Source organism: Lepisosteus platostomus, chromosome 19, assembly GCF_059453375.1.
Source record: "Lepisosteus platostomus isolate fLepPlt1 chromosome 19, fLepPlt1.hap1, whole genome shotgun sequence".
Lineage (NCBI taxonomy): Eukaryota > Metazoa > Chordata > Actinopteri > Semionotiformes > Lepisosteidae > Lepisosteus > Lepisosteus platostomus.
This window is the reverse complement of record NC_142629.1, coordinates 13,851,549-13,865,148: the sequence shown is the minus strand read 5'-3', so window position 1 is coordinate 13,865,148 and position 13,600 is coordinate 13,851,549. Positions and strand designations below refer to the sequence as shown.

The following is a 13,600-nucleotide window of genomic DNA, read 5'->3' as shown; positions in this document are numbered from 1 at the left end:
CTGAAGTGTTTTTTTTTTTTATTTCCTGTGGCTTGAATTTATACACTGGTCGTCCAAAACGGACCCGAGATATTACAAGATGATCTTCACTGCCATACCCGTTGCTGGATCTGTCCCTCGGGATCTGGAGAGCTGAAGGAGCAGGTCTTGCCCAGCCCCCCCAGCCCGATGAAGGAGTCCTGAACCCCCCTGTCCCGTCAGACCAGGAAGTTTTGGTTCCCCTGAACTCTTTTTTGCGCCTTTCTTAGTGTGAAGGAGGTCTGCCTGCCCCAGACCCATCTCTCCCCCCACAGCTTCCCAGGGGGGGGAGGGAGGGGGGAGGGCTGCCATGGGGAGCTCCGCCTCTTCCCTCACGGCGGAGACGGAGTCGGACCATGGATTCCGGAGCGCCTCCTACCCGCCGGCGCCCCCTGTGGGCTGGCTGCGGAACAGCCACAGCAGCCCGCTGTGGGGTAGCTCCTTCATATCCAGGCAACAGCAGCAGCAGCCGGTGCCACACAGAGAGCGCAGGTGAGGATCGCAGCCCGAGACGCCCCCGATTTAGAAATAAAAACAACGCGAGCACAAAAGGAGCAGCCACAAACACCACCATGTCTAGGAGCTCGGCCTGGTGTGCAGCGCAAGGGCTGATATTTATTTATCCTTGTGCTGCCGCCATGTTGTGGGGGGAAAATGGATGGTTTCACCATGTTTTAAGGTCTTCATGCAGGCGTTCCTGTCCAGATTCTAGATGCGATCCGCGTTTTGGGGCGATTTTGAGTTGTGTGTTTAATTCTTGACGATCTTTGCGTGCCCCATGCATTGCAAATAGTATCCGGGTAAGCGGTTGTTCAGCACGCACGTGCAACAGAAATGTCTTTGTGGAAGTATCCGTGAAAGCTGACCGTGTTGGATGTTCGGTGGGGATTGTAAATGTCGTGGTTGCGCAGTGCTCTGAAGCCGATTGGCAATAACCACAATCCAAGAGGGAATCACCAGGACCCCTGGATGGGCACGAGGAATCTCCCTGTGAGAAAGGTAGCTGACCTCGGTGTCCAGTTTAAAATTCAGGATGTGTGGATTAAGTCAGTCCGGCAGAACACAACTAGAACAGACCTGGCAGACGTGAAGTGTGGACTTTCTTGCCGGTTTGCCCCCGTCACAGTATTGACTCGCAGAAACAAGGCGCTGTCTTCTTTCCTTTCACACGCCGCAAGGCAATTTGAAAATGTGAACTGGGAGCATTCCCTGACCTTGGCTGGAAGCATGCTGTAACAGATGGGCTACCCACCCGCGGGCGGCAGAGATGACAGGACAAATAGATGTTAATTAGCGAAGGTGTCTTGGAATGCGGCGGCCATCGGGATACTCTTTGATCCACCGGTGTTCTCAAGACGTGGCCCCAGAAAAGCTGGTTTGACAGTGAGCCATTTCATCACAAAGCCCAACTTAATCTATCAAACGTCTGCAAGTTTCATTCCCGATGAACAGCAGTGGCTGTTCTCTGTGACCCCACAGAGCTAGACAGGGTCCAAGCATGGCCTAGCTCCCGTTGCAGTATTTAAGATCACTTTATTAGCCATATACAATTTCTTGTTTTAGGAATTTGTCTTTGCGCAGACCCCAGCTTGCTCTCAATGAGACACACAGACAGGGAGAGAAGCTTGGGGTCAGAGCGCAGGGTCGGCCATTGATACGGCGACCCTGGAGCAGCTGGGGCGAAGGGCCTTGCTCAGGGGCCCGACGGAGTAGGATTCCTCTGCCGGCTGCGGGATTCGAACCGGCAACCTTCCAGCCACAGGCGCAGATCCTGAGCCACAGAGCCCTGGCACTACATGAGTTAGAAAGCCATTGGCCACAGACATTGGCGCTGCAGTCTGCCCACCCATGTCCTTTCATGTTCAGCCCGGCTGCTCCGAGAGGTGATCTCGGGGAGGACCAGCTGAAAAATGTTCCAAGTATTTCTGCCGTACAGCCTGGCGACTGGCTAGTTGGACTGCTCCAGCCCAGGCTGGGCCGCCAGCTGGCGGAGGGTGGTTTAGTCTAGAGTCTGTGGCTCGTGTGAGCCTGGTGGGATCTGTGCCGAGAGAGCAAAGGAAAAGTTCAGCTGGGTTTGCTAAGGACCGCGAGTGTGGCCTGACACGCAGAGTCCCCGCGTGCTTCCATCCTGCAGCTTCGGAAAGCCATTTGCTTCAGCTTCAGCAGGAGGGTGACGCAAATCCAGAAACACACCGTGCCTGTGCACCGGGGCAGGAAGGCAAAGGGCTTTGCAGCAGCGTGGCTGGCGAATTCTGTCCTGCCTGGCTGGAGGAGTTGGGCTCCTCGCTGTGTGGCTAATGAATTTTACCTTCTGCACCGAGGGTTGTTAACGTGGGGCGCTCGCTTTTAATTAGGGTTGAATTTTTTCACTCAATTTAACAGGCTTTCTTTCTTTAGGACAAAATGTAGATGTCGGAGGTAATGATTGGAGGTGCCTAAGTAGTAGATGGAAAAAGTTCGAGTCATCTTGGCGATAATGCTGGATCAATTCAGAGCCTTACAGCACCTTGGTGCCTAGCAATCTGTCTCCAGCTTTTCTTACTGTTGATGGTATAAATGGGGTTGGCAGACGGTTATGTGATGAGTTCCTGGTCCTGAGGAGAGCTCTCCTGATGTATTAAAATGCTGCAGTGGAGGGGGATGATGAGAAAGCCGGAGTCAAATTGTGTTTCTGAGGGCTAAACGGAATACCAATTTTAGACACATAAGACGCCTGATCAAATAAGATGTGTATTATTAGACGTGATGTGCGCCTCGTTGTCAGTACACTCGAAGGAAGTTTCCCAGGTCTGCAGGTGTAAGGGCGTGTGCCTTTGTCCCGCACTCGGGGCGAATGAGTCACGGGTCGGCTCTGGTTTCTGTGGCGTCCCAGCGAAGACGTAAGACGAGCTGAGGTTTCATAACGAGAGGGGCGATCACTTATTGCTGAGTCACCGCGTGAGTTTCGGCCTCCTGCTCATTATCGCTGGTCAGCACTGTATCGGGTAACTATACGGTCGAGTCATTATTTATTAAAGAATTACTTCCCGGCGAGAAGAATTTCTTCCTTTTCCGCAGCCTGCTTTGATCAGTGCTTCCCTTTGAAGCGTGAACAGTAATATAGTGTGGGCGCTGTATGCAGGAGCTCTGCCTGCGTATAGACAAGTCATCTCTGCATCTCCGTAGGGTTTCCCTGTCTGCCAGTGCATGGGTGCCATATAATTTCCAAGGGCAGTGCAAGGTCACCACAGTTCAAGACGCTGCTCGTTTTACAGACCAGGGAGTGAAGCCCTGGGGTCCAGGTAGCTCAGCTGGCTTGAGCATATTCAGAGCAATTGCAGTCGCTTGGGTTTTGATCCTTGATTGGATCACGTGGGCGACAGATTTGGATTCTATCCTGCTTTCCGGGGCATGGACACTGGGTTGCTGACGATGCCATAGCCTGGTGCACCTCTTGGATTGGCTGAACTTTGCGGAGCATGGAAGAAGGACCCCAAGCCTGCATGTGAAGATGTGTTAGCGGGGCCAGCAGGGGGCGCTCACCCTGCGGTCTATGTGGGTCCTAATGCCCCAGTATAGTGACAGGGACACCATACTGTAAACAGGCGCCATCCTTCGGATGAGACGTAAAACCGAGGTCCTGACTGTCTGTGGTCATTAAAAATCCCAGGGCGTTTCTCGAAGAGAAGGGGTGTTACCCCGGCGTCCTGGCCAAAGTTCCCATTGGCCCTTACCAATCATAGCCTCCTAATAATCCCCATCTATGAATTGGCTTCATTACTCTGCTCTCCTCCCCACTGAGAGCTGATGTGCGATGAGCGTTCTGGCGCACTATGGCTGCCGTCGCATCATACAGGTGGGGCTGCACACTGGTGGTGGTGGAGGGGAGTCCCTATTACCCATAAAGCGCTTTGAGTGGAGTGTCCAGAAAAGCGCTATATAATTGTAAGTAATTATTTTTATTATTATGTGAAGATCTCTGCTAGTGTTCAGAAGTGGCAGCATTCGGAAAGCATGATCCCTCCATCATTGCCTCATCAGAGGTCTCGGTGCACCCGAGCTGGATGGGGCGGCAGTGTGGAGCAGTGGTTAGGGTTCTGGACTTGTAACTGGGAGGTTGTGGGTTCGAATCCCAGGTGAGACACTGCAGTTGTAGTATTTCATCATCTGGATTGTTTCGGTAATACACCCAGTTGTATAAATGGATGCAAATATAAGTTGCTTTGAATAAAAGTGTCAGTCAAATGATTACCAAAGGTTCTTTCACCTTAAGTCTGTGCTTATTTAGCCTTTTCACTTGTAAAACCGGAAACTCCCAATCTTATTAAAGTTAGGTAGAAATGGTTAATCACCTCATCAGAAATGGCAAAAACCATTTATGGATGATGCCAGTTTCATTGCCTCTGCTTGATCCCAAGGGAAAGCTGGTGTGACTCGCACAACAAAAGTATCAGGGAGCAAAAGTTTAATACAACAAAGTATTTTCATCTCTGGAAGATGTGGAGACTGGCTGGCAATAGAATGAGGAGAACGATGTGCTGACAGAGCTCAGGGAGAAAGAGAGGTTGGTGGTCCTGACTGCCTTCACTGGATCAGGTCCAACCGGTCCTCACTGAGGAGACCACAGATCCAAAACGAGACGGAAGAATCAGATTTGAATATTCAGTGCTTTGCAGATTCCAAGTGTGTCATAAACAGATCACCGATCATTGCATAAGGCTTCTTCCGCTACACATATCCCCATAGCAACAAGCCTCTGACTGTCTCGCCAATCAGATGGTGGCTAGTCGGCTGCACACGCATTCCCAGATCCACAGCGGTGCTCTTCTGAGCTACAGATTCCTACAGCACTGTGAAGCCATCACTCGCTGTTCTGTTTGAGTGTGTGCAAGCCTAATGAAGAGGATAAGAAAATAAGAATGGCCTCCTCTTATTTGTAACCTTTCATCCCATCTTGCTTGTTAGATTACTAGTAGCTCAGTGATCCAAGAATTCCATCTGTCCCTTTTCTTAAAGGATCTCATTGCATTCGCCTCAACCACGTGACTTGGGAGTTGGTCCCAGACTCTCTCAATCCTCTTTGTAAAGAAGTGTCTCCTGTTTTCTGGCCTGAATTGTCCTTAAACATAATTTCCCCCTGTGTCCCTGGGTCCTTGTGTTGCTGCTAATCGACTAATTAATCTTCATTAATAATCCCCATTAATGCTGCTAATGAAGTTGAATTTCTTCCAGTGCCTTTCAGGATCTGGAATAATATGGTAGAAATTGAATACAACATTTTAACTTGGTTAACTAAGTGAAGCTTAAATGTTTGATACATAAACACATGACATGACAATGGCAGTGTGCAGAAATGTCTTTTCTATTTTCTCTTCTTTTCTTAGAACCTTATTATGAGACATGTAAGATTGCTTTCAGAGTTTGCTTGTGGCATATGAACTTAATTGACTTTCACTATTAGCTTCTGGGTTACTGACGTTACTCAGGCTCATTTAGTGAGTACCCTGTGGTTTTTTATACTTCTTAATTTTACCTGGTAGGTCAATTAACAGCAGAACAAATTCATTTGAGAAAGGTGACCTGTACAGCATGTAGCAGGGTATTTACTGAAGCAATATTCAGCAGGGTATTTACCTAAGCACTCTGAATAAAAAAAACCTTACTCAAGGAAAAAACGCTACAAGCCGCTACTTCATACTGCTCCTTTAACTTTGTTGGCTCAATGAAAACGAGATATTTTCATGTGGCAATACGATGTGTTTTTGTATTGCCAACAATCAGAGCCACTAGGGGATATATTAACATACCTTTCAAGAGTACACAACAAAAAAGAGTCGAAAGACTTTTGTTAAAACAAGAAAGAACTTCTGACGCTGGAACAAAGGTTTCAAGAGTCTAGACATGAAATGTACAACAAGAGATTGGTGCAGTGCATTGTGGATTCTTGACTGCAAATAGACTAAGTGAGCGCTGATTATCCTTCTCATCCCATGCTTATGTTCCGTCGCCTGTTCCTGACACGTTTTCCTCTGTGAAAATTACACGGTGAACGCGCTGTGTAGCTACATGATCGCTGCCTCTTTTTCTTCACCGACGTGACTCCAAGCTGACAATCTCAGCCATTAGGTTGGGCACTGAGCTTGAAGGTGGAGAACAAAAACTGGGCTTTGTAGATCAACATTATGGGAAGCACCGTATAATGGTGGAATTTTGCAGTTTCAGGGTTCTGGTTTTTGACGTTGGGCTCGTGTCTAGGCGACGTTCATGTGTTCGTCCCGTGTTTCGTGGGTTTCACTTGGGTGATTAAGCTTTCTTCCTTCTTCCCAAAGGCCTTCTTAAACTTGCCTTCTTGACCCGGGGGGACCCCAAAGTAAACAGACACAGGTGTTCACGTCAGTACTTTCAACCCACAAATCACACCTGCCTCAGAGGAAAAAGTCAGCCTCAGGTGAAACAGTTAAAAATGAAGGCTACAGGGTAATACTCTCCTCAAACTAGAAGTATGCTGTTCCTGGAACTCCACATGGGTCTGATTTTGTCAGGAACTGCGTTCAGTACCCTTTCCCAATATTATCCACTCGCGGGTTTGTGATTGTTGTGGGCACTACGGAAAGTTCTAGGGTCACAATTCCACCTTGCCCATACTAAACAAGGCCTCCTTCCCACAAAATGTAAAATGCACAGGGAAATGCAATCTGTCCCAGCTAGCACCATGTGGGGATATTAGTCCTTTGAAATTACGGCTCAATTACTGTTATTTCCAGTGTGTTACTGTGTTTGCTTTGAGAGGAAAATATGTAGTCTGAAACAATCATGTCTAAACCTGGCATTAATCTCTCCCTGTAAATTGCAGAGCGAGGAAAATGGGAAAGCATGCATGACTGAGCTCAGTCAATCAAGCCAACATACTTTATTATATATAGTGCCTTCAGGATCTTTCTTCACAAAGTGCTGGCGGTGGTCCGGGGCTGACAACCCAGCCCAGGAATGGGGGGTGAGACTCACAGTTCAAGTTTCTCTTTCTCTGTCGCCCTGCACATGATGCACGACAACATGCCCTCCATATGCCTTTTGCTTCCAGGACTTCCAGGAATTCCTGGTAGGGCCTCTTTTTTTCCTCTGAAGAATCTAAAAAAAAAGCAGGTGTTTCTTGGCCTTTAAACTCCACAACTCCTCTCCAGGAATGGATGCCCATTCATGCTCTCATGTCAGTGAGGACTCGCTCTCTTCTCTGTCGGTTGAGAGATCCCCGTCCGAGTTCTTTCTGAGAGGCTGAGCATTCACTCTCTACACAGGAATCGGGCTGAAACTTGAGATCGAGCCCACCTGCCTCTTCGCTCTGAAATGAGATGGCAGGCAGTTGTGGCGTCACAGCTCCCCGTTGACCGTTTTGTTTCCTGCACCGCTGAGGGGTATAGGTGACATCGGCGCCCTCTTCGGCCCACCGAAAGTCATAAATGAGGATGAAGATTGGTCTTGACTTGTTTTGGAAGGGGGTGCAGAAGAGTCACAGAGCCTCGCTGTCAAGCCAGTGCTGAGCCTGCCTTTAAGAATCCGCAGCTGACGGGATTCCACCACTGTATCAGGGCTCACAAAGACAATTATAGCCGTTCTATTCTTGTCTGACATAAGGATCTTTTATTAAAAATGACTCTGTCAGCTAGATGTGGTTCAGACCGGAAAACAAAACCCCTACAACAATTCCCCGATGGAGCTCTGCCCTTCCTGGGGGTTTCGGCTGGGACCGGTCTGCTGCAGGGGGTGGGATTTGCTTCCCACACTGGTGCACAGACCGCAGGTTGAGTTGGGGTGGTGGGCATCTCAAAAGGCTGGTTTCCGCTGTTGCTTAGTCGTGTGGGTTTCGGAGCTGGGCTAGGGTGGACGGGGAGAGATTTGCGTCCAGTCACGCGTGGTTCGAGCGCTGTGTTTTCTCCTTCGTGGGAAGGCGGCAGCAGGTCTGGCGTTCGAGGTTGTGGTTTTGTTTGCCGGCCACGGAGTGAGTTAGGCTACCAGATTGTCCGTTCTCGGCAGAACGCAGGCTGGCAGAGGTACGGGGCTCGGTGTGCTGGAGGAGTATCCTGGATTTGCACCAGGACTACATTTTTGCTTCATTTCAAACCATGAAATGGCCCGCCGAGTGTCTCAATCAGTAGAAGCTCCCTGTTTTGCAGGGTGAGCCCTGTAGTCAAGACTTCACTGGTCCAAGGCTAGGCCGCGTCATTAGCTGGTTGGGTGGCCCGAGACGTCTGGAGACGAGGCTCAAAGCAGGCTGGGATATTCCCAGGGTTGCAGGTAGTGTCCCAGTTAGTGAGGCGGCTCGCCCCCGCAGCAGTGATTCCTGACTCTTGTTGGTCGCATCACCCCCCCATTTCAACACAGACTCTACCCTTAAGCGCTGCAGGGCGTGCGCAGAAAGTTGTGCCAAGTCTCCGGTCCTTCTGTGGTGGCACAAGCATTGTACTGCTCAGATGAGCTGATTTGATATTTAGTCATATCAGGTGAGATTCCAATTGAAGCACCTCCTTCAAAACCACACACCCTTGACTGGCATGCCCTGGTGTCTTGCTGTTGTTCTAATCTTTCACCCCTAGAGGATGAGTTGACAGTGGCCTGTGATTCAGTACTACGGACTGTCCTAAAGCAGAGTTACCTTGGCAAACGTCGTGTACTTAACTCCCTGACTGGCAGCTGCTGGACGATTTAATCCAGCCATGTACTGGACAGCCACTACTCGATAGTCTGAATGGGAACCATTTGTCCCGGCAGGACAGCTGGTACTGCGCGTGAGAAGATTGAACAGATGTTTGTGCCGGCTCTATGTATGGATCTTTCTGTTATCATTTCCTAGTTCTTTCAACAGATGTAAATGTAGCGATGTGACCTTTTGTGATTGTATACAGCTCTGAAAAATGTAACTTGCCCAACAGATGAATTGAACTGTCGATTTATTGATCACACTGGTTTGTTTCACGGGCGTATATTACTTGCCCATCCATCACTTTAGAGCCCACTTAGCAGCTGTATGCTCCCGGATTTCTGTTAATAACGCTCCTGGAGTGTTAATGCTCCCGGATTTCGGTTAGCTGACGGTCCAGGAAACTGAACCGTCAGCCTGCTACGCATATTATTGTGGATGAAAGGCAGTGATTGTGGTTTCATGTTCACCTCTCGCAGTGGAGTGTGTCCCCGTGTTAAAAGCAGCGTCTTGAATCGCTGACGATTTTGGCTTGGGCGGCAGTGCGTTCTCGTTGTGTTTTTTGCTCCTTTATTGTTAGTCAGTGTCCCGTTAGGGTTTTGGTTGCGATATCTGCAAGGAATGGCAGTTTTCCGAGGGTTTTGGAGTAGAGCTAATCTGTTTGCCTTGGTCAGAGTCCAGCAGTTTCTACCCTTTCACACCTTTGTGCTTGTGTTGCCTCATTTAGTGACGGCAGAGACGGGATCGCAGACAGCACGGTATTTCATCTTTGCTAATTTCTCATTTATTTGTTCTGGCGAGTCGTTGAACGTTATGAGTTATGATAATTGTGGGTCTGGTCCTTGCCCTGAGGTTGTCAGATAGACACAGTCGCACAACTCCGTAGGAGGTAGAGGGGGGGGGGTGACTTTTCTTTTCGCATCTGTCTTCGAACCTCGTATCAGCTCAGCTGGAGTCCCAGAATACTAATCCAGATGGGGTGTGTGCGTGGGTGGGGGTTCGGTTACAATGGCAGAGGTGCCCTGGGATTGCTCTGAGGCTTGTATAAGAGTTACATCAGACAGCCTCATAGGACTGAACCGTTGAGACAAAGGAAGTTGAAAGCCGTTTTTGAAAAAGGTCACACCGCAAAGAAGCCTTTTAGAAACTGAGGCTTGTCTTGATCCCTTATCAAAGAGGTTAGGACCTTTCCAGTCTTGGTCACTGTTGTTTGTGAATGGATCTCCTCCCGGAAGCTGTTTTTCCTCCGCCTCGACAGTCAGGGATTACTCCGGATTGGGACTGCCCGCTGCCTCCTCCTCCCGGCTTCCTCGCCTAATTCCAGAGCTGCTTCCAGTCCGCTGGGGAGGCAGGCGGACAGCAGTCGATCTCCTGCGCCGTGGCGGCCGGGAACATGCCCATCGAGGTCTGTAGGAGCTGCTCCGATTTTTTTTTTCCCCAACGCCCTGCTCCGTGCGAGACTGTGGCCATCACAGAGGAGACCACCTGCTTTTTAAAAATCCCAGGAAAGAGGGTCGAGGACCGCTGCAGACCCGAAGGACCCTTTATAGTATTTTGCGGCAATAATCTGTCACCGCGTTACTGAAAAGGGGAAATCCAGACTAGGGTCCAGCTCGAAGAGCCGGTATGAAGGACAGTGAAGTGTAGGAGGTAGACGAGCGCGTGCTGTTGATGACTGGAGGGTGGCGTATTGAAGGATTGTACTTTCTGCAAAGTCAATTAAGGACAAGTTTGGCCTTCTGCCTTGATCATTTCGGGAGAGGTCTCGCGTGTTATTGATTTTGGGGAAGTGCTGATCTGCTCTTTTCTGGCTCTCTTCCGCCTGCATTGTTCTGTACATTTTCCGTTTTTTATTTTTGCTGTTCCGCTGCACATCAGGACATAGATCTGGGAGAGCACTTCACCCTGTGATTTATTGTAGGGAAGTATTAGTCAGGATTAATTGGGTGTTTGACAGGAAAATGTGCTCTTGTTTCTCCCTGTTGCCAAAGCAAAATGAAAGTTATTGATGGTGTGCTGTTCTAGCCTTTTCAAGCTATAAAGCGGACCTGGAAACTGTTCAAAGTCTTTAAAGTTAAGATCCTCTTTAACGTGTTTTTCCAGCCTAGTGTTAATGATGAGTCTGGATTAAAGCCTTCTGTTCCTGGTAGCCCCGATTGTGGTCTACTGCACTGTGCCGTGTTACAAGCAGTGGGAAGATAATAGCGCACTCTGAAATGTTCATAAAACATCGTAATGGAGCAAAGCTGAGTCAACGCGTGGTGTAGGAGTAGGAAAGCCATTCAAAAATGGTGAAAATGGGAGGAAAATTGACCAAAGCCAAATATACATAGGTAATGGTAATAAACTAAAAGTGACGACTTTGTGGGAGACGGATGAGTGTGTGATACAAGGGCTGACATGCACCTCCCAAGTACTGTGAGGCTGAATGAGGTCCTGTGTTTGTAATTGAAGAATGTAAGCAACACTGCGGTGATAGACCATGCATGTTTTTTGGTAATAATAGTAATAATAATTAATAATTATATATAATATAGCACTTTTCTGGACACTCCACTCAAAGCTTTTTACAGGCAATGGGGACTCCCAATGTGCAGCCCCACCTGGATGATGTGACAGCAGCCATAGTGCGCCAGAACGCTCCCCACACACCAGCTCTCAGTGGGGAGGAGAGCAGAGTAATGAAGCCAATTCATAGAGGGGGATTATTAGGAGGCCATGATTGGTAAAAGCCAACGTGAAATTTGGCCAGGACGCCAGGGTTACACCCCTACTCTTTTTGAGAAACACCCTGGGATTTTTAGTGACCACAGAGAGTCAGGACCTCGGTTTTACGTCTCATCCGAAGGACGGCGCCTGTTTACAGTGTAGTGTCCCCATCACTATACTGGGGCATTAGGACCACACACTGCAGGGTGAGCGCCCCCTACTGGCCTCACTTACACCTCTTCCAGCAGCAACCTTAGTTTTCCCCAGGAGGTCTCCCATCCAGGTACTGACCAGGCTCACACCTGCTGAGCCCCAGTGGGGCTGCCAGGTGAGAGCTACAGGGTGATATAGCTGCTTGGTGTTTTCAATCATTTTTTGCTGAGGGCCCCACTTAAAAGGTGGCACAGTGGTACCGGGTTTTACCGTTTCAGCTTTGCAACCCTGGGGCCCCGAGTTCGGTTCTGGACCTGGGGTGCTATCTGTGTGGAGTTTTGTATGTTGTTCTTGTGTTCTCATGGATCTCCTCCAAGTACTTCGGTTTCCTTCCAGTCCCAAAACATAACGGTAGATTCTTTGGCTTAAATGAATTTAAATGAAGAAAATGGACTGATGTATGGACCCACTTATCCATTGCCAATAACCATTTTGACGAATACAGGCATAACGGTCATGGGGAGGTGGAGCTGTACTGAGCAGACAGTGAACGCAAGGTAGGGTCCACCCTGGACACATCACAAGTACTGGTGGACTCCTTCTTAAGGTTTCCCATTTGAATAACATATATTAAAGCGCATCTGCAGGTCCGTAGATCCACCTTAAGTGCTCTCAAAGCAGCTCTGCTGAATGAAAGTGTGGATAAAGGGTTAATAAATGATTCTAGGATTTGATCTAGAGCTTCCATTTTGTGACCATTACAAAGTAACACCCCTCTCTTTAAACTCTTATCACTGCTTTTTAAGACATCTCTGTGTCTTAATTATGAGAAAGTATTTTAGATGCTTTTTACAAAGGATTAAACTTTTTTATGTTAAAATTGTATTTCAGACTCTGTGTAAGTATAGGGGCATTTCATGCTGAAATACATTTGTCAGCAGATCTTTTCTACAACAGATGGTGATAATAACCAGAGGTGCAAAGACCTACCTGAGGCTAAACTAGGTTATTAGAAGACAGAAATGTAGCACAGCCAGGTTTGAGAATGAGGGATCAGCGTCTCCTGTCAGCTGCGTTTCCACTCCAAAAGAAGAAGAAACTCTCGGCATTTCAGCCGAGACCCGAGCTAAAGTGAAGTCAGATTTGTTTTCGGAATTGTGGGATTCGTGCAGTCATGGCTTGTGGGATTTAGTCTGTGAGGAGACTCGGCTCCCAGGAAACTGAAAGGGGCATCGTGATCAAAAATAAATGTTGTGAGCTCCTAACCCTGTTCAAGACTTTTTGGTGCACAGCTGGTGGCTCACATAAGGGACACCAGCCATCTTGCAGTTTAATTCAAATATGATCCCTGTGTAAAAGGAAACATTGATTGCTGAAAGAATAGTTCATCAAGTGTTTCACGCTCGTGAAGTGTCTGTTCGATATGCAAGGGTCAAACTAAAATGAATTTAATCTGGTTTAAACAGTTAGATGGTTTTGTGTCCATTTTCTTTGAAAATGCAGTAGATTAATTAAGTGTTACAGATGTAGACTGGGAGCAGATGGTGGTGCAACCGTCCTTGAACACTATTGAATCTTTGATGTTGCTGCGGGAGAGGTTGGGCCTGAGATGGAACGGTTTGGGCGTTCAGGGTTTTAATACATCCTAGTTTTTTAATTAAACTTCTGAAGGCCACGGGACAGGAGCACCCTGACACCTATACGTCATCCAGGAATAGAAGTCAGACTACTGCCTCACGAATTATTTGATCCATTCCAGGGTGTGTCATACCAAATGTGCACAGCAGGTGCTGGGTATTTTATTCTTGTTACTTTATGTAGCAAGATGTGTGCTTATGCAGGAGGATATACAGCGTTTGGATCCCCAAGACTTTGGCATTTCGTGTTTTGGAGATGCTTCCTTTATATAAAACGGCCCACATTGAAATGAATCAAATGTAGGGTGAGGGTATGTAATCAGTGGATCTGCCCGGAGCAAAATGCCTCTGGCCTTGTGTGCTGGTATTTTTTTTGTCTTGGGATCTGAAGTCTATAAGTCAAACTTGC

The 13,600-nt window shown here is 48.1% G+C and overlaps 1 protein-coding gene across 2 annotated transcripts in view; it reads left to right on the top strand.

Annotated features, from left to right (window-relative positions):
• The window catches only part of capn15 (calpain 15), an 85,236-nt gene that overhangs the window by 15,528 nt on the left and 56,108 nt on the right, over window positions 1-13,600 (top strand). Inside the window, exon 2 of one of the 2 annotated variants that reach the window (XM_088612696.1) lies at window positions 249-510. The exons of the other annotated variant lie outside the window; for it this stretch is intronic. Within the exon in view, the coding sequence (XP_088468822.1) occupies window positions 329-510 (182 nt within the window). The 5' untranslated portion in view covers window positions 249-328. The remainder of the gene's footprint in view (window positions 1-248; window positions 511-13,600) is intronic. 2 annotated transcript variants of the gene reach the window in all.